Source organism: Lampris incognitus, chromosome 1 (assembly GCF_029633865.1).
Source record: "Lampris incognitus isolate fLamInc1 chromosome 1, fLamInc1.hap2, whole genome shotgun sequence".
NCBI lineage: Eukaryota > Metazoa > Chordata > Actinopteri > Lampriformes > Lampridae > Lampris > Lampris incognitus.
Window position 1 is genome coordinate 125,374,307 of NC_079211.1, and position 20,621 is coordinate 125,394,927.

The 20,621-nt window shown below is 49.3% G+C and overlaps 1 protein-coding gene across 2 annotated transcripts in view; it reads left to right on the forward strand.

The window, feature by feature from the left end:
- Nucleotides 1-20,621, forward strand: part of LOC130121697 (acyl-CoA dehydrogenase family member 11-like) — a 39,333-nt gene that overhangs the window by 4,369 nt on the left and 14,343 nt on the right. For both annotated transcript variants that reach the window (XM_056290567.1, XM_056290559.1), the window contains exons 2-3: nt 19,302-19,597; nt 20,251-20,474. In XM_056290567.1, coding sequence (XP_056146542.1) covers nt 19,319-19,597; nt 20,251-20,474 — 503 coding nt within the window. In that variant the 5' untranslated portion in view covers nt 19,302-19,318. The remainder of the gene's footprint in view (nt 1-19,301; nt 19,598-20,250; nt 20,475-20,621) is intronic.

Genomic DNA, 20,621 nt, shown 5'->3' on the forward strand with positions numbered 1-20,621 from the left:
TAGGACACGGTCACCTGGTTCAAGCACAACACCCTTTGTGTGCTGGTCATAGTAGCTCTTTCCACGAGCACTTGACTGTTGACTGTTCTCAGAGGCGAGTCTGTAAGCTTCCTTCATTCTTGAGGCCCACTTTTCGGCATAGCCTCTTGGAGAAGTGGTTTCCTCTTCAGTGGCCAATCCGAAGATCATGTCCACAGGCAGACGTGGGTGACGGCCGTACATTAGATAGAAGGGCGAGAACCCAGTCGCTTCATGCCTGGTACAGTTATAGGCGTGGATGACTTGTGGTAGGTGCTCTTTCCACCTTTCCTTTTCCTTCTCCTCCAGAGTCCTGAGCATTTGCAGCAGAGTCCGGTTGAATCTCTCAGCAGGATTTCCCTGGGGGTGGTAAGGGGTAGTCCTTGAGTGTCCCACTCCACTCAGCTGTTGCAGAGTTTTGAAGAGCTCATTCTCAAATTCTCTTCCTTGGTCGTGGTGTAGTTTCCATGGGTAGCCAAACCGTGGGATGAAGTCATCAAACAGCTTCTCCGCAGCTGTCTTTCCGGACTTGTTTCTGGTGGCGTAGGCCTGAGCAAACCGGGTGAAATGGTCTACGACGACCAGGATGTACTCAAACCCTCCCTTGCTAGATCCCAAGTGAAGATAGTCGATGGAGACGAGCTCTAGAGGTGAGCTGGTGGTAACGCTCTTCATGGGCGCTCTGATGTGTGAGACTGGTTTTTTCTGTTTTATGCAGGGGCACCTTCTTGTCACATAGGCCTCTACATCCTGCTTCATGTACGGCCAGTAGAATCTGTCTCTCGCTAGGCCCAGTACTCTTTCAGTGCCCAGATGGCCCATGTCATCATGGAGGTGCTTCAAGACCAACAGCCGGTACGGGCCAGGTAGGACAAGTTGAGTCCTCTGGTTGGTTTTCCTGTATAGCAGGTCATCTTTGAGATGCAGTTTCTCCCACTCGTGCAGAAGTTTCCTCACCAGGCCACTCACTGCCCTTCTCATGTCAGCAGACAGGATGTTGCTGGTCTCTTTCAGTTTGATGATTTGACTGATGGCAGGATCTTCTCGCTGGGCTTTCACGAGTTCTTCATGGCCTATGGTCGGAAGCATTTCTGGGGGCTGCTCTGTGGCGCTATCTTGCGACAGGTCCAGGGCAGCAACATAAGCAACATCCCGATGCATGGCAGCTCTGCTGCCTCCCCACGTCGCCAGGATGGTGTCCCTGGATAGTTCCTCCGTGCACAAGTCCACATAGCTGTTGATGTCGAATGGCTGTCTGGACAGCGTGTCTGCATCTACGTTTACCTAGCCTGGTCGATATTTGATCTCGAACCTGAAGTCTGCAAGCTCGCCAACCCATCGGTGGCCGACAGCGTTGAGCTTGGCTGTGCTCATCACATACGTTAACGTGAACACCAGGAAATGGGGCGCGTAGAAGAGATAGTCCCGAAATTTCTCACAGACGGCCCACTTTAGCGCCAGAAACTCGAGCTTGCCTGAGTGGAGGTTGTAGTTTTGTTCTGCAGGCGTCAGTGTTCTCGATCCATAGGCGATTACTCTGAGCCTCCCTCCTTGCCTTTGATAGAGCACAGCACCTAGCCCTTGTTCTGATGCGTCTGTGTGTAACACAAAGCGGAGGTCGAAGTCTGGATAACCCAGAACTGGTGGTTTGGACAGCATGTGTATGAGCTGTTCTAGGGCTCTTTGGTGCTCTTCAGTCCACTGTATCGGGGTTCTGGATGGTAGCTGTGCCCCTTTCCCCTTCTACTGCCTGGGTTGTGGCAGCCCGGTGGCCCCGTTCTTTGTTTGCAGGAGCTCATACATTGGCTTGCTGATCTTGGAGAAGTCTTGTATATATGTTCGATAGTAGCTGAGGAACCCCAGTAGCTTACGCACTTCTCCAACAGTGCGGGGGGTTTTACCTCTCAGAGCTTGGATGGCTTCCAGATCCTTAGGGTCAAGCCGAACTCCATCAGCTGAGACCAGTCTTCCCACGTAGCGTACCTCCTTCTTGAAGAGCTCGCACTTGGTTGGCCCACAGCTTTACACCGTGGTGTTGGAGAGCTCTCAGGATGCGTCTCAGTGCCTCGACATGGTCTTCGAATGTCTTAGCATAGCAGAGGACGTCATCTAGGTAGGGGATGCAGCATTCATCTCTCAATGAGTTGAGCATTTCCTCCATGCTCCTTTGAAATGCAGCTGGGGCATTAGAGAGCCCAAAGGGGATGTGCACCCACTCATACATGCCCCATGGAGTAATGAATGCTGTCATGTGTCGTGATCCCTCCGCGATAAAGCCTTGATGATAGGCTTTGCTCTAATCCAGAACTGAGAACCAGCTGTATCCCCCAAGCGTGTCTATGAGATCCTGAATGCGTGGCAGGGGATGTCTGTCTGGGACTGTCTTTTGGTTCAGGAGCCTGTAGTCAATGCACAGGCGCAGGCGCCCATCCTTCTTGCGGACGCAGACCACTGGAGCTGAGTACGGGGATTTTGATTTTATGATCCACTTCTTTGCCAGTAAGTCCTGGATATACTCTTTGACTTCTTTGTATAGGGGCTTGGGAATTTATGTGTAGGACCGCTGTACTGGAATGTCATCCTTCAGGGTTATGCTCATTTGAAGGCTTGGGACACAGCCTATGTCATTGTCATCATGAGCAAATGCATTTGACTCCTCGTAGAGCATTTTCTTCATTAATGCTTGTTGTTCACTGTCTAGATGACTTACGTCGACAGGGGGGTTCCATCGCTGAGGCTGTTCGGTTTGTTCTTTGTTCTCCCCGCCAGCAACTGGTGAGTTGACATTGTTGATCTCATTGCTGTCTGTCTGGCCTGTTTCCACTATCTTCTCGACTGGCTGGATGCTGCCTAACACTGTGAAGCTGTCCAGTGTGACATCCTGTTGAGTGTGGTTGTATACTGGGATCTCAACATAGGGCCATCTGGTGTGGTGAATCTCGACCAGACCATCACCAAGATCTAGATGTTCCAGTCTCAGGTCGGGATGGCTGACCTCAAACAGAGCCACTGGAGGGGTGAAATCAGCAGGCACTTTACATTTGATGCGGGCAACCTGACCTGGCTGGACGATGACATCATGACGACCAACCCTCACCCACACCTGGCCATGGGCGGGCTCCTGGGTTTGTACAAAGTTCACAATTGCCTCTGCTTTGTCATTTTCGATCTGCATGGCCTCTCTCAGCAGTTGAGCCACAACTTAAAGTCCACCCTCCTGTCCTAGGATGAGCTCTTGGATCACGTTGAAGCCCAGTATTGGTCTCAGAAGGCTCACACAGCATACCAGGAAGGGTACTCTGATGACAAGGTTGGGATCGTCGTTGCCAGGTAAGTTAAAGGTGAGTTCAACCCATCCATCATATGGTATAGGCTCTCCATTCGCTGCAGTGAGATCCAGTTCACTGTCTCCCAGAAGCTCACAGAGAGGGCGCACTTCCTGTTGGGGTAAGTATCTTTGTTTCCATTGGCGGTCTATAATGCTCACTTGTGCGCCAGAGTCCAGGAGAGCAGTCACAGCATATCCACTCAGGTTGCATTTCAGTACAGATTTCTCTCCAATGAGTTTGGCTACTCGCTGTGATGGTGACTTGACATTGGTTTGTGTATGAGAAGAGATGGGGAGGTTCTGATTAACCTGGGCTGGTGATGGTTTGTTGGTGACTGGGTGGGTCTGGATACTAAAGTTGGTCACAGGTTGTCCCTTTTCCGTGACCGGGGGGCGTTTCCCGGTGGCTTGTTTGCTTTTAGGCATCCCACTGCCTGGTGTCCCTCTTCTCCACAAGTGAAGCAATGGTTGCAGTTAGTCCGGCCACTGTCAATGCAGTTACGGCAGCCAAATGGCCTCTCTCTTCTAACCTGTCTAGCCAGTCTACTGGGACCTTGGCATACACACTGGGGCTGAGGCTCAGCTGGCAAGGGCTTGGCTGCTGCTGTAGCTTTTGATTGTAGGGAGTTTACTACCTTAGTCAGGGCCTGTACCTGAGCAGTCAGCTGATGAACTAGCTCATCTCTAGCAGTAGTATCTGTACTACTCTTTTCTGTGTTGGCCTCACTAGTGTTAACCTCACTACTCTGCGTGTGAGCTACTTTGGGGCGGGTGCTATGCACGCCCAAGCGTCGTTTTCTCTCACTCTCCTCACTAGTTGTCTTAGTAACTTGTTTTAGGAGTGCCTCATCTGTAACTGTAGGGTCTGAGAGGAGGGACTTTAACTCCCGCCTAATATCATCATGTTTCTCACTCATACCCTGATAGATGGTACGAAGGAATACGTTCTGTGCTGTACGTGCCTCATACATAATATCTGCATCGGTCTGCCTAGACGTGAATATCACTTTCTGTTTGAGGCCTATCATTCTATAAAGAAACTGCTGTGGTGTTTCATGTTCATGTTGTTTGGCATTCATTAAGTCCTGAAACAATTCAGTGATACTTTTCTCTCCTAAGTGTGACTGTAGGAAGCTCTTTAGCTCTGCTATTGTCATCTCATCTTTGCTGTCGAGCATCTCTTTGAAGTTGCCTGGTTTTATGATGCGAAACACTGCTCTGATGATTTCGTCTTCAGTGTGCTTCTCTTTCAGGCCTTGGTCAATCTGTTTACTGACATTGCTGTAGCTTATGTCGGATGCATTGCCCCCGATTTGTCCGCCATGGATTTTGAATTCCTTCCTCTGGAGGAGGGGGAGGTCTTTGAGAGCAATCATGCTTTCAGTGGCGTTCATGGAGTGTTGGTCAGTTCTTGAACGAGGTGACTGCATGACATGTGGACTGCGGAACAGGTTACAGTCATCATCAGTGGGCTGATTGTCTGATATGTGTGGTGGGGTGAGTGAGACACTACCCTGGTTAAGCTTTTGGCACAACTCATCATAGCTAGATATCAACTTACTTAACTGTGATTCGATGACAGTTTCAGTGTGTGTATCTGCGGCATGTGGGTTAGTGTGTGCAAAATTAGCAACAGCAGCATCATCAGACACATTAACAGCTCTAACATTGCCCCCACCCTCTGTAGGGGGTGCACTCTGACCACGCCCCTGAATTCTCTGGTCAATCATCTCTTTTAAGAAGAGTAACTGTGATACACCCTCGTCTTCCAACTCAAGCAAGCATTCACTGTCCATGTATGAACAGACATAGTTAACACAGCCCTCCTCATCATGTTTGTTCAACTTTAACTTAGCTTGGTCTTGATCAGGTGCTCCTGGGATGTCGGACGCAAGCTCGAACAACTCCTCGGCAGACAGGCAGAACAGTCCCCTCTTTACCGACCACACCAGCTTCTTCCTCTCGTTTTCCGTCATTGTGAACAGTCTAGTGCACAGTCATCAGACGCCCTCGGCTCTCAAAGAAGTCCCTCGCTCTGGCCACAATCAGATGCCCTGGATTTCCACAGCCCCTCGCTCCGATGACGTGACCCACTGGTCCACAGGTTCAGGATCACTGGATCAACAACTTCAACCACGTCGCTGATCCCGGACGAGCCCCCACAAATCTGTTACACTTCTCTGACTTGAGAACATGTATACAGATAAGTATTCCTGTTAAACAGGATAAAAATAATTAGGCAATGCAGTGTTTCCTGGTTCAGCGTTCCTCAGCTTTGTTTTATTAGTATTCATCATATTTTGTTGAATATGTCCTCTTTCTTTCAATAAATCATCAATAAATCATCAATCAAGCATATTACATGTAGTAGCAGGTTCATTCATTGTCTTTACAAATGAGTAACGTAAGCATCAGGCATTAACTAGCCTACTATATAGTCGTCTAGTGACTGAACTGTCATCGGTCCCTGCGTGACCTAAAACCAACGTAAAATCACCGGAGCACTTTTTCTAGCTAACGTTAACTAGCATCCATAGCATAGATAGGCTATATGAACGTCTGAGCTTCAGATTAGCTAAACCGTTTTCCTTACACATCTCAATGCAATGATATACACAAATAAAGAATAATAAAACCGTATAAATCAAAAGGGGAAATGTACTGGAGTCAAGGCTATATGAAATATCTGGATCTCCCACCGCGAGCTCTCTACTAGCCATATTCACGTTAGCTAATGTTACGCTACATGACAGAAACGTATCTCCTCCCAAAAATATACACAATAATCACTCTTACAAAATCGATCTGGTAATATTCACACAAGGGTAAATCAACATGCGTATAATAGATATATCAACTTGAACCGTTACAAACCTGTTAAACAGGATAAAAAGAAATAATTAGGCAATGCAGTGTTTCCTGGTTCAGCGTTTCTCAGCTTTGTAAGGAAATCGCGAAGGTCTGTCAGTCCTTGGGGGGGAACAAAAGCACCACACTGCCACCTCCTGGCGAAGCTGAAACCTTACCAGTCCCTGTATTACAGCAAAGGGAGTATCATTGCCATAATGGCTCACAGTGGAATAAGAAGCATATTATTGATAAAATAATGATATAACCAAAGAAAATAAATAAACAACATAACAACATACATTACATGTGACCACACATATTGTGGGCGTCACACAGTCCTTGACCAGGGTCTCGATTTCCCTGTCGATGCCTGGCCACCACACGACATCGCGACACCGCTGTTTTAGCCTGAGTATGCCCAAGTGGCCCTTGTGCGCCATAGCAAGGATACGTGCATGAAGGGGACCTGGGGCCACAGTGCAGAGCCCGCAAGCGATGCAGGTATCATTCCAACACAACAACTCATCCTTGACCTTGAGGTAGGGGAGCAGCTCGTCTGGTACCCTCGCCGGCCAGCCCTGCCTGATGTAGGTCGAGAGTGTAGAGAGGGTGGGGTTGTCAGCTGAGGCATCCTGGAGCTCCTGCAGGGACACCGTCTCTTGAAGGGGTGTGTGAAGGAGCTGGACGAGGTCATGCTCGGCCTGGTCCCGTTCAGGGCCCAGAGGTGGGGCTGAGGGTAGGCTGGGGATCGAGCGTGATAGCAGGTCAGCCACCACGTTGTCCCGGCCTAGTGTGAACTGCAGGCGGAAGTTGTACTGTTGCAGGCGGTCGGCCCAATGGCGGAGACGGAGTGGTTTGTGGCTGGTGCCTGATGTGGCCAGCAGGTTGGTGAGGGCCTGGTGGTCCATCCTCAGCAAGAATAAGCATTTGTAGAGATACATGTGCCAGCGCTCACATGCCCAGAGGCACGCTAGGGCCTCCCGCTCCCCCTCCAAGCACCTCTGTTCCGTGGGGCTGAGAGCTTGTGAGGCGAAGGCGATCGGCCTCTCGATCCCGTCTTGCAGCTGGGACATCACAGCACCAATGGCTGTGGCGGAGGCGTTGCATGAGACAAGGGTGGGACTGTCCAGGTAGAAGTATGCCAGAACTGATGGTGAGGTGAGCTGAGACTTCAGGAGGCGCATGGCATCTGAGCAGGCAGGTGTCCAGAGTCAGGGCTTGCCATGTTTCAGTAGCTGGCGCAGTGGCGCAGTTGTGGCCGAGTACTGTGGCAGGAAGCGGAGGTAGAACGCTGTCATGCCCAGGAAGCAGGCCAACTGGGCTGTTGAGGTGGGCTCAGGGACCTGGTGGATGGCCTTCGTGTTCGAGTGGAGTGGGCATATGCCGTCTGCCGAGAGGCAGAACTCTACAAACTCGATGGCTGGGGCAGCAAAGACACACTTCTCGCCATTGAGTGTAAGGTGGTGCTTGGCCATCGCACTGAACACACTGTGGAGGCGCTCATCATGGCTCTCAATGGTGGCCCCGTGCACCACGATGTCATCAAGGTAGATGGCCACACCTGGGATTTCAGCAAAGATGGAGGCCATGATCTTTTGGAAGCAGCTGGGGGCAGAGCTTAGGCCAAAAGCCATGCGTTTGTAGTGGAAGACCCCTTTGTGGGTGATAAACGCAGTGAGGTTGTGGCTCTCAGGGTGTAGTGGCAACTGGAGGTAGCCCTGGCAGAGGTCCAGTTTAGAGAAGACCGTGGACCCGTGGAACTGGGCGGTGAGCTCCTCTGTCGTTTAGCTGTGGGTACTTGTCAGGGATGATGGCCTTGTTTACCGCTCTCAAGTCCACGTAGAGTCGCAGCCCTCCAGACTTCTTCGCCACCACGAATTTGGAGATCCAGGGCGATGCGTTCACCTGCTCGATGATGTCGCTGTCGAGCATGCTCTGTAGCTCAGCAGAGATGTCCTCGCGGAGAGCCAGGAGAGAGCAGCAGAGAGGCTGGATGACAGGTGTCACTTTCGGGTCTAACGGGCTGGTGAGTGAAGAGCTCAAGGCAATCCAGACCGCTGAACAGCATGGGCCACTGTTGCTGCCATGGGATGGCCATGGTGTGAATCTCTGAGCCAGTGATGTCTAACAGGTTGAAACCAAGGCCGTTGAATAGGTCAATGCCTAGGAGGTTGGTCCCGTGGCGTGCAATATTAAACCTGAAGACTGGCAGTGGCTTCTCTCCATATCTCACTGGCAGCTGGAGGGAGCCCACGATGTCAATCTCAGAGTTGGCATAACCACGCAGGGTGGTGGTGGGTGGCCCCAGTGGCTTGTGGGAGAAGAACTGTGAGTAAGTTGCCAGGTTCAGAAGGGACACTGTGGCTCCAGTGTGCAGGAGGAGGGGCAGGGTGACATCACCAACCATCAATGAGCATGTTTTAAATGGCACTCGTCCTGAGCTGACATTGTGGATGATTGTAGTAGGTGGCTGGGAGGCTCTAGCCGGGGCAGACCTACAGACTTTGTGGGAGTGATTCCGCTTTCCACAGTTGGAGCATGTTTTACCACGAGCAGGGCAGGTCTGAGCTTTGGAGTTGTATGTAGAAGAGCCACAATTCGCACACGTCTGGTGCGGGCGGTCACCTGACTGAGAGGCTAGTAGTACGCTCTCCCTGCTGCTGTCTGCAGACTCTGCACTCGCGCTGAGGGGGTGCGTCTGTGAACTCTGCGCGCCCGTTTCCTGTGCTGGCGAATTGGAAGAGGCAGACAAACTTTACGGGTGGTATTATAGCACCACCCAGTGGATGTTAGCTATAGTCAATGTTACGTAAGGCACGCAATCTCCTGCGTGCGTCAGTTCATTGTTACGGGTCTAGATAGATCGATGCCATCGGCTATCCACTAGTTTACCTTAGATACACATGACCCGCGCTCAGGAACATGTTACATCCCTTTGAATATACTTGGCTGCACTGAGCAACTCGTGTGTGTGTCATTCTTTATAAGATAGCCTACTGAAACATGGTGCCAGAAGTCGGAGAACTTATTTCTTATTTTACTAGCTCGCATGTTTAAGTTTGTAGGCCTGAGTAGGTCACATGTCGGAGGATTCCGATTCAGAGCAAAGTACTTCTGCTGAAGACGTTGTCACAGAGGAGCTAACGCTAGCATTACCGGCGCCGATAGCATCACATACAATGGCAGCTAACGTGAATATTCCACCACCGTCCCCGATGAGCTTTACAGGCGATTGGAGTGTCAATTGGGACATTTTTCGGGCCGAATATGAAGACTACGTCCTCGTCACGGGCATACTTGGCAAGGACAAGAAAATACAAGCGGCTACTCTAAGAAGTGTGATGGGAAGTGAATGCAGGCATATTTACCGCCACAATCTGAACCTCTCAGAAGATGATCAAGGGGATCCTGACGCCATACTGAGAGAGTTGGGGAAATACTTCAAGCCAGCAAAAAACACAATATACGAGAGGTACATTTTCGGGAGTTGCAAGCAGGAGGAAGGAGAATCGTTTGATACCTTTGTGATGAGACTGAGAGAGAGGGCAGCAACCTGTGAGTATGGACAGTTGAAAGATGAAATGATCCGTGATAAGATAGTCCTGGGAGTTGCAAGCGAGGCCGTTAGGCGTAGGCTGTTGAGAGAGAAGGATTTGAACATGGTCACAGCTATTGACATGTGTCGCGCAGCAGAGCAAACTGACATCCGTATGAGAGCAATGGAGTTTGCAACAACACCGCAGCCGGAGGCAGTGCATGCCGTTGCTAGGCAACACAGACAAAACCAATGGAAACAGAGCAATCCACCCAGAACAGCAGGAGATGCAGGCAATTGCAAATATTGTGGCAGCTCGCATTCAAGGGGCAGAGAGCATTGCCCGGCCTTCGGGAAACAATGTAGGTCATGTGGGACACTTAATCACTTTTCTAAAGTGTGCTTAAAGAGCAAAAAGGGGCATGCTGAGGGCAAGGTAAACTGTGTGGAATACACAGAAGAACCCCCAGAGCATAGTAATGATGCAGATGATCTGTACATGTTTGAGTCAATCGGCGCAGTGCACACCAAAGGAAAGAAGTGGTTTGTGACTCTGAAACTCCACGACAAGCCACAACAATGTCAGCTGGACTCTGGAGCCACCTGCAATGTAATGGGCTTTCAAGACAAGAAAAGGCTGGCCCCAAACACACCTCTCCGCCCGAGTGACACCAGACTGAAGCTGTATTCGGGGGAAACACTGAGCTCTATGGGCACCTTTGAGACTGACTGTACTGTGAGAGGCCAAACACACAAGCTCTCATTCGAAATAGTGAGGACCAGCCAACATCCTCTTCTGTCAGGCTCCACCTGTGAACGCTTAGGGCTCATGCATTTCACAATTCCAGAGGATGTGCTCAAAATGGAACACACACAACCAGGAGCCCTAACTAAAGAACAGCTTATCAACAGATACAGTGACGTGTTCAACTCCCCTGTGGAATCCGTGCCTGGGGAGGTCCATTTTGACCTTGATCCTAGTGTTGCTGCAGTACAGAGTGCCCCTCGCAATGTCCCAATCGCAATGAAAGCAGCAGTCAAAGCCCAGCTGGACAAGTACGAGGCTGACGGCCACCTTGCGCCTGTCACAGATCCTACAGATTGGATCAGCAACATGGTGATTGTTAAAAAACCGGAGAAGCTGAGAATATGCATTGACCCTAAACCATTGAACAAAGCCCTAAAGCGCTCTCACTACATCATGCCTACCTTGGAGGACATTTTGTATAAATTGCCCAAGGCCAGAGTCTTCACGTTAGTGGACGCTCGGGATGCATTCCTGCAATGCAAACTGGACTATGAGAGTAGCCTCATGACCACGTTCTGGACCCCCTGGGGGAGGAAGCGGTGGCTCAAGCTACCATTTGGAGTATCTGTGGCGCCCGAGGTATATCAGCGCAAGCAGCACGAGCTCCTCGCCGGTCTGAAGGGCGTTGAGCCCATTGCAGACGATATCCTGGTCGTCGGCTGCGGGGACACAGACAAGGAGGCTGGGGACGACCACGACGTCAAGCTTGCGGCGTTGATGGAACGCTGCCGCGAGGTCAAGCTTCGCCTCGGCCTGAAGAAGTTGCAGTTCAAGGTGTCTGAGGTGCAGTTTCATGGGCACATTCTCTCATCTGCTGGACTGAAGCCCGATCCAGAGAAGGTGAGAGCCATTATTGACATGCCGAACCCAACAGATGCCAAGGGCGTGCAGCGTCTCATTGGCTTCGCTAACTATTTAGCCAAGTTCATGCCTCATCTATCTACTGTCTGCGAGCCGTTGCGACGCCTGTTGGACAAGGACACACCCTGGCACTGGCTGCCTAAGCACGAGGCGGCGGTTCATGAGCTTAAGGCGCTGGCGACAGCCATGCCCGTCCTGCGCTACTATGATGTAACTAAGCCAATCGCAATCCAGAGCGACGCCAGCCAGAGCGGTCTCGGTTGTTGTCTCATGCAGGAAGGTCAGCCCATCGCATTTGCCTCGAGGGCTCTTACCCCCACCGAAAAAAACTATGCACAAATTGAGAAGGAGTGTCTCAGTATCGTCTTCGCCTGCCAGAGGTTTCACCATTACCTATATGGCCGCGACCCAATCACAGCGGAGACGGACCATAAGCCTCTGATCTCTATTTTCAGCAAGCCACTTCTCAATGCGCCCAAGAGACTCCAGAGCATGCTCATGACTCTGCAGAACTACGACCTGAGGGTAATCTACAAACCAGGCCCAGAGATGTTCATAAGCGACACGCTCAGCAGAGCTACGGCTGGATGCTCCGGCAGAGGGACTGCATATCAGCGACACGCTATCTGCTCTCTGCAACAAGAGCAGGAAGACATACAGCACGTGAACCAGGCAGAGTACCTGAATGTGACTAACCAGCGGCTGGAACAGATCAGACGACACACCGACAGAGATGAATGCTTACAGGCACTGAAGAACACTGTTCTCGTGGGCTGGCCAGATGTAAAGGAGGAAGCGCCCCTCATCGCTAGGGAGTACTGGCCCTTCAGGGATGAAATCAGTGTGCAGAACGGAGTTCTGTTCCGGGGGCAAAAAGTCATCATCCCAAAGTCACTCCGCCCAGAAATGTTGACGCGCATACATTCAAGTCACATAGGGGGTGATGCATGCTACCGACACGCTCAAGAGACATTGTACTGGCCCAACATGCAGTCAGAGATAAAGGACTTTGTAAGCAGCTGCTCGACCTGCAATGTGTACGCCCACAATCAGCAAAAGGAGACCATGCTCTCTCACGAAGTACCAACCAGGCCATGGCAGGTCTTGAGCATGGACCTATTCAGCTTCAGACAGAAAGACTATCTCCTAATAGTCGACCACTATTCCGATTTTTGGGAGATTGAGCTTCTACCCGACATGTCTGCAGAGACAGTCATCAAGCGATGTAAGGCACAGTTCGCCCGACATGGTCAGCCAGAGAAGGTTATTACAGACAACGGCCCTCAGTTCACAGCTCAGTTCACACGGTTCGCTTCTGAGTGGGAATTTGAGCACGTGACCTCCTCTCCCAGACACCCGAAAGCGAATGGCAAGGCCGAGTCGGCCGTGAAGATTGTAAAAAATCTTCTGCGTAAGGCCGCGCATGATGGTGAAGACCCCTGGAAAGCCGTGCTTCACTGGAGGAATACACCTACGGAAAACATGGGCAGCAGCCCAGCACAACGCCTCATGTCCCGCCGGTTGAAGACGTCCATCCCGGCGGCAAGCAAGCTCCTGGAACCAGCTGTTGTCGTGGGCGTCACTGAAAAGCTGCGCCACAGGAAGCAACTCGCCAAATCCTTCTATGACAGATCTGCCCGTGAATTGCCGGCACTTGAAATTGGGGAAGTCGTACGGATGAAGCCCCTGCCAGGTGATAACACTGGCCGCTGGAGAGTCGGAACTTGTCTCCGCAGGGTTGCGCCGAGGTCTTATCTTGTGGACATTGATGGCTCCCTGTACCGTCGTAACAGGATCGATCTCAGAGTGGCTGAGCCAGCTGCACGAGCCGCGCACGATCCTGTTGAACCCGCTGCGGCACACACACCGGACGGGGATCCAGCTACAGAAACTGTCATTGAGACCCCTCAGGCTGTGTTCGAGCCGAGCCCCATCAGGTCCATGCCCAAGGCGCCATCTACTCCTGTTGGCGCTCCGCGTTCGGATGGACACACTTACACAAGGGTTGGACGGCTGTCTAAACCTCCACTGAAACTCACTATGTAATCTGAATAATGTTGATGGTTGCTATGTGGGAGAGAGGGGGAAAAGAGGAGAAATGTTATCATACGCTACTGTGGTTATTACACTGGTATGGGATATGAAGAGATTTACTGCTGTTGCACTGTTATTGGTTGTTCGTATATGAAAGTAATTTTATTTTGCACTAACTTCATGTGTATGTGTTTATACTTGGAAAAGGAGGATGTTACGGGTCTAGATAGATCGATGCCATCGGCTATCCACTAGTTTACCTTAGATACACATGACCCGCGCTCAGGAACATGTTACATCACTTTGAATATACTTGGCTGCACTGAGCAACTCGTGTGTGTGTCATTCTTTATAAGATAGCCTACTGAAACATTCATCTCTGTATTGTTGATACTTACAGTTCGACACTAAAACCCATTAACTGTTAACTTGGAGTATGCCTCGTTTGTACACACCACTAGCTCAAACATGGTGTCAGAAGTGGACCTTTAGTGGCTGAAGGGATACTGAGCTGTCAAGCGAGTTTTGCAAGTTTTTTTGGTTTGCTAATGCTAGCTAGCCGTACCGCAGTAACAGCAGTGAATCGCCATGGCCGCGACCATACCCCCGCCAGCTCCGATGAAGCTCAGTGGCAACCTGAGTGCGAATTGAGAAATCTTCCGAGCAGAATATAAAGATTATGCTTTAGCCACAGGGCTGGTGGACAAGGACAAGAAGGTCCAGGCGGCGACTGTGAGGAGTGTCATGGGAGTTGAATGAGGAAACAAACATTCAAAAGATCAGCCAGTACTACAGAGAAAATGAGTGAGCACCCCAGATCACAAGGTGGGGGCCTCTCCGCATGCAAATACTGTGGCACAGCACATGAGTGGGGAAGAGAGTACTGCCAAGCGTAATGCAAGACCAGCAATTTTTGTGGCACAGCCAATCACTTTGCGAGAGTTTGCAATAAAAATAAGAAAAAGGATGGTAAACTCCACGCAGTTGAGGGGCTGAACATGGATAAAGACAACACAGTCATGGACACAAATGATGTGTATGCAACAGAAAGCATTGGTGCAGTGGGAACAAAAGGCAAGAAATGGTTTGTCAATCTCCGCCTGAATGGCAAACTACAGAGATGCCAGCTTGACTCAGGAGCTACGTGCAACGTCATGAGTCTCAGGGATAAGAAGAGGCTAGCTCCCAGAGAGAAACTAAAACATAGTAGCACCACACTGAAAATGTACTCAGACCAAGGTCTGCCATCATTTGGGGTCCTTACCACTGAGTGTGTTGTACGGGCCAGCAAATACAAGCTGGATTTTGAGGTCGTAAATACACGACAGTTGCCACTGCTGTCAGGGTCCACGTCAGAGGAGATGGGGCTCATACACTTTACCATCCCAGAGGAGCTCAGAGTAGAAGGGCTCAACGCAGTGGACGACAGCCTCACCATGCCTCTCGCCAGAAGTACAGTCGTCAGAGCATATCAGGATGTCTTCACTGGTCCTGTGGAGGCACTCCCCGGAGAGGTTCATTTCGAATTGGATCCAGCGGTTCAGCCAGTGCAGAGTGCACCACGCAATGTTCCGTTGGCTATGAAGGAAGCTGTGAAGGCTCAGCTCGACTGATATGAAAGAGAGGGTCATATCATATCAGTCAGTGAGCCCACGGATTGGATCAGCAATATGGTCATAGTCAAAAGACCAGAAAAGCTGCGTATATGTCTACAGCTGCACCATCTCAACCAGGCACTCAGGCGCTCGTATTACCTTATGCCCACACTTGAGGATGTGCTCCATAAGCTGCCTAAAGCCAAGGTCTTTACACTGGTCGATGCAAGAGATTCTTTTCTTCAGTGTAAACTGAATGAGGCTAGCAGCCTTATGACCCCCTTTTGGACCCCCTGGGGCCGGAAGAGATGGTTGAAACTTCTGTTTGGTGTGTCAGTAGCCCCAGAGGTCTACCAGAGGAAACAGCATGAGCTGTTGGAAGGGCTTGAGGGATTGGAGCCTATAGCTGATGACATCCTCATTGTTGGTTGTGGCGACAGCGAGGAAGAAGCAAACAAGGACCATGATGACAAGCTGATAGCCCTTCTGGACCGCTGTCGACAAGTGAAACTGTGGCTCAGTGTCAAGAAGCTTCAGTTTAGAGTGTCTGAGGTGTGGTTCCATGGCCACATCCTGTCAGCTGCAGGTCTAAAAGCTGACCAGGAGAAAGTCAGAGCAGTTTTGGACATGCCAGCCCCATCCGACATCAAGGGTGTGCAGAGACTCATCGGCTTCGTCACATACTTAGCTAAGTTTCTCTCACGGCTCTCAGAAGTATGCAAGCCTTTGAGGAGACTCACAGACAAGGACGCAGTCTGGCACTGGCTGCCGAAGCACGATGCAGCTGTCAGGGAGATAAAACAGCCTGTGACACAGACGCCTGTGCTGTGATACTATGATGTGTCAAAACCCATCACAGTACAGAGTGACTCCAGCCAGCATGGCATGGGTTGCTGTCTGATGCAGGAGGGACAGCCTATTGCTTTCGCATCAAGGGCACTCACGCCTACAGAGCAAAACTATGCACAGGTAGAGAAGGAATGCCTCAGCATAATATTTGCCTGCCAGCGTTTCCATCATTATCTGTACGGTCAAGACAATATCACAGCGGAGACAGATCACAACCCCCTCGAAGCAATCTTCAGCAAGCCTCTCCTCAATGCTCCCAAGCGCTTGCAGAGCATGCTACTGGCTCTTCAGATTTACAACCTGAGGGTGATCTACAAACCAGGACCGGACATGAGTGACACATTAAGCAGGGCTGTCACTTCCAAAACACATCCTGGCTCTATGCATGCAGAGCACACAGTCTGCAGTAAGGTGGACGAGCAGCTGGCAATTGAGCACATAAATATGGCCGACTATCTGAATGTCACAGACAAAAGGCTGCTACAGATACAGCAACACACAGACAATGACAGATAGCTGCAAGTCGTGAAGTCTACTATCCCGAAGGGTTGGCCCGCTGACAAGGATGAAACGGAGCAGGCAGTCAGAGAGTTCTGGCCTATCAGAGAGGAGCTAAATGTCCAGAACAGAGTCTTGTTTAGGGGACAAAGAGTGGTGATCCCAAAATCATTACATCCTGAGATGCTTGCCAGAGTACATGGCAATCATATCGGTGGCGAGGCCTGCTACAAACAAGCATGGGAGACCATATACTGGCCTGGAATGCAGAGCGAAATCAAGGATTATGTCAGTAAATGCTCTACATGCAATGAGTATGTGATTGAGCAGCAAAAGGAGACAATGCTGAACCATGAACTGCCCACACGCCCCTGGCAAATCATAAATCTGGATCTTTTCCAACACAGTGGGAAAGACTTTCTGATGGTAGTTGATCACTACTCAGATTTCTGGGAGATCGATGTTCTGCCAGACCTTAGCGCGGAGACAATAAAATGATGCAAGGCTCAATTTGCTCATTATGGGCAACCTGACAGGGTCATTTCCGACAATGGGCCCCAGTTTGCCTGTACTCAGTTCTGCCAATTCGCTATCACCTCCTCACCAAGGCATTCCAAGGCCAACGGGAAGGTGGAAGCAGTCGTCAAAATTGCAAAGAACCTGTGCAAGAAAGCATTACGGGATGGCGAGGATGCCTGGAAGTCAATCTGACAATGGAGAAACACCCCAATGGAGAGTATGGACAGCAGTCCTGCCCAACGACTGATGTCACGGCGTTTGAAGTCAGCTCTGCCAGTGGTTGATGCACTTCTTGAGCCACGCGTCATTACGGATGTTGTAGACAAACTGCGGCACAGGAAACAAATCTCGAAACTCATCTATGACAGGACTGCTAAGGACTTACCAGAGCTCGCAGTGGGAGAAGCAGTTCAGACACAATTGGCTGTGTCTGCAGGTGGGAAGCCAGATGTGGGTATGTGTCCTGGTTGCTGCACTAGCGCCTGGTGTCCGTACTAACCAAGGGCTCCATACTAACCTTACCTTTGGATGATGCCAAATTTAATTCTTGTGTCAAACCACAAGGGGGCGACCGTGGCTCAGGAGATAGAGCGGGGCGTCCACTGATCACAGGGTTGGCGATTCGTTCCCCACTTCCTCCTGTCCACATATCGAAGGGTCTGTATGTATCGCTGTTATTGGTGTGTGCGTGAATGGGTGAATGAGCAGCAAGAACTTTGTAAAGTCTTTGGATAAGCCATTTAAGGGGGCCCCCTGTCTAACGGGGGGGGGGGGGGGGATACACCACACGGGGCCCCCCTGGTGGTTAGAGGGCCTGTTGCGGTCGCTTATAATGTCTTTTCTTACATGTCTTTTCTCTGTTAATGATGTCTGCTTTCTTTTCCTCTGTGTATGTGAATGGTGTGATGTGAGTCTCTCCTGTGTGCACGTGTAGTCTGGCCTCCTCCCAGGTCTCCATGGTGATGGTGGTCGCCACCTCGACACTGCCTGGCGCCCCCCTCGTCACATTTTCTTTTTATATTTCTTATAAATCGATATAATTTTGTTATCTTGTTTTAATGTTATATCCTTCTCTCTCTCTCCAATGTGTGACTAATGTCTTTTCTTGTCTCTTCTCCCATGTATGTGAATGGTGTGATGTGAGTCTCTTTTGTGTGCATGTGTAGTCTGTCCTCCCGTCAGGTCTACATGGTGATGCTGGTTGTGTGGCTTGGATCCTGAGCTGGTTTCGGTGGCATCTGGACACTGCTTGGTATCCTCCTCATCATATTCTTCATATATCTTATTATTCCATCATAATTCTGTTATCCTCTTTCAATGTTGTGTTCTGTAAATTGTGTAAACACAAAATCCATTGTACATTGTCCATCTTGGGAGAGAGCTCCATCCTCTGTTGCTCTCCCTGAGGTTTCTTCATATTTTTTCTCCCTGTTAAAGTTTTTTTTTAGGGAGTTGTTCCTTGTCTGATGTGAGGGTCTAAGGACAAGATAATGTGCTGCTGTAAAGCCCCCTGAGGCACATTTGAAATTTGTGATAATGGGCTATACAAGTAAGATTGACTTGACTTGATTTACAATGCAAATAAGCGAAAACAACCCTGAACTGTTAGGGTTGCCAATCCAAAAATTACTGCTACGGATATCATGCAAGGTATATATTGTTTGTGTGTTTTTTGTTTTTGTTTTTTGTTTTTTTATCAAGTCACTCAAAATTGGTTTGTGTTTATTATTGTTGTTATTATTATTAGGAAAGCCAAGTTTTCCTATTATTCCTGTGTAGTTCTGGTAAAAATCTGTCTCTGCTTGGGTTTGTCTCAAATCAGCATGTTTATCTGGAGGTGCATGCTGTGCAAAAAGCAAAGCAAAATGACAGTTTTACCCACTTTTAGTGAGCATACAGTTTTGAGACAAGGCTCACTTGCCTTTTACTCAAGGGTCTATTTAAGGGGGGTAATACACACACACATACACCCTTAAACAACTTGATAAAAACAAACTTTTGCAAAACTGCTATCCCTCTTCCCATTCCCTTTTGGTTAATGGCACTATGTCATGTATCTTAATCACAGAACCTTTGTCTGTATAAAAAATGAAATTTATTCATTGATATTTCACTTCTATTCGTATTAAAGTTTTGCACACCAGTAGTTTTACCCTTGGCTGCATCAGGACTTCTCCCTATCACCAAATCCAAAAGCTCCTGAATGGTTTAATACACTTGGGAAAAGAAAATCTCTCATGCTTAAGAATATGTAGGCCCACAGCCCACCACCAGGATGTTTGTCCTCACCAGTACTTATCATCCCTCTTGAATGTTTTTTTCCAAACTGACCACTGCCTTTACTGTCCTCTATACGACTGAACACCGTACCATGACACGCTGTTGACTGGTTTTGTCTTGCCTCAGGATTTTGGTCATAAGCGATGTTGGCGTGCTCAGCCCTCCTAAACCATCGTCTAAGTGGAGGCTGTTACAAGATGTTATGTGGGGTACCCAGACCACTCCTAGCCATCAGATCAGGCAGTACAGTTCAAGAAGGGACATCAAGTTTTCAAGAAGAGCATCACTGGGAGAGAGATGTGCATCCGGTGTTTGCCAAAGGCAGGATAGGCCTGTTCTTCCAAGACAGGCCAGTGCTGAAGAACCCGTTTTTAGAGGACGCCCTGCTAAGAGGATACCTGAGGAGACACATACCTCAGGAGGTGAGAATTAATTCCTCAAGAAGGGGTTTGAAATTAAGTATTAAGGATTACACAGTGGAGTATTTCTTCCTGCATAAATTTTACTCCTTACCTTGTATAGCCATTGTATAGATGGGGTGTGAAATTCCATCCATCCATCCATCCATTATCCAAACCGCTTATCCTGCTGCTGCTGCTCCGCTTATCCACTTATCCTGGGTGTGACATTCATCCATGGTCATTCTAATTTTGACTATTAATGCATGCTCAATAATCCAGGTAAGGAAATCACAGAAAGTTGAATCAGTTCGTCTGGACACAACGTTTAGTGGGAGGAAGGTTTCATCACTCATCTAAGTGACTCTTCAGTCTCAAGTCTCTTCAGTCTCATGTTTATAAGGGTGGGGATACCTGCAGTCAGTGGAGACTGAAGAGGTCACTTGGATGAGCAGTGAAACGTTTCTCCTACTAAACATTGTGTCCAGATGAACTGATTCAACTTTCTATGACTAATTTTGACTGATTTTACTTAAGATGTGAGGTTTCACATGATTTTATATATTGATTCAGAAACCTTTCCAACCTGCCAAGATGGGATTTTTTGGTGTAAAAGTATCTTATGTTCAGAAAACGTGTGTGTGTGTGTCTGTGTGTGTGTGTGTGTTATCTCACAGGCAGTCTTTTCAGACTTGTGTGCATTAGGCGAAAGAGTGGCATGTGAGGTAGATCATTGGGGTCGGGAGTGTGAGGTCACTCCTCCACAGCTGGTGCACTTTGACCCCTGGGGTCAGAGGGTAGACCACATCATGACCTCTCCAGCCTGGAAACTTATGAAAAACCTGTCGGCAGAGGAAGGCCTGGTTGCCATCGGCTATGAGAGGCCCTTTGGTGAATGGAGGTGAGGAGACTTTTTCACTTCCTTATTATGTTATTCATTCCATTCACTTTTTATGATTTACATCATTTTCAGTTGGTTTGAACAGGGGTAAGTGGTCCACTTGGAATTAGCCCATAATTTTCAAATCCATGGGTGCATCCAGGTAGT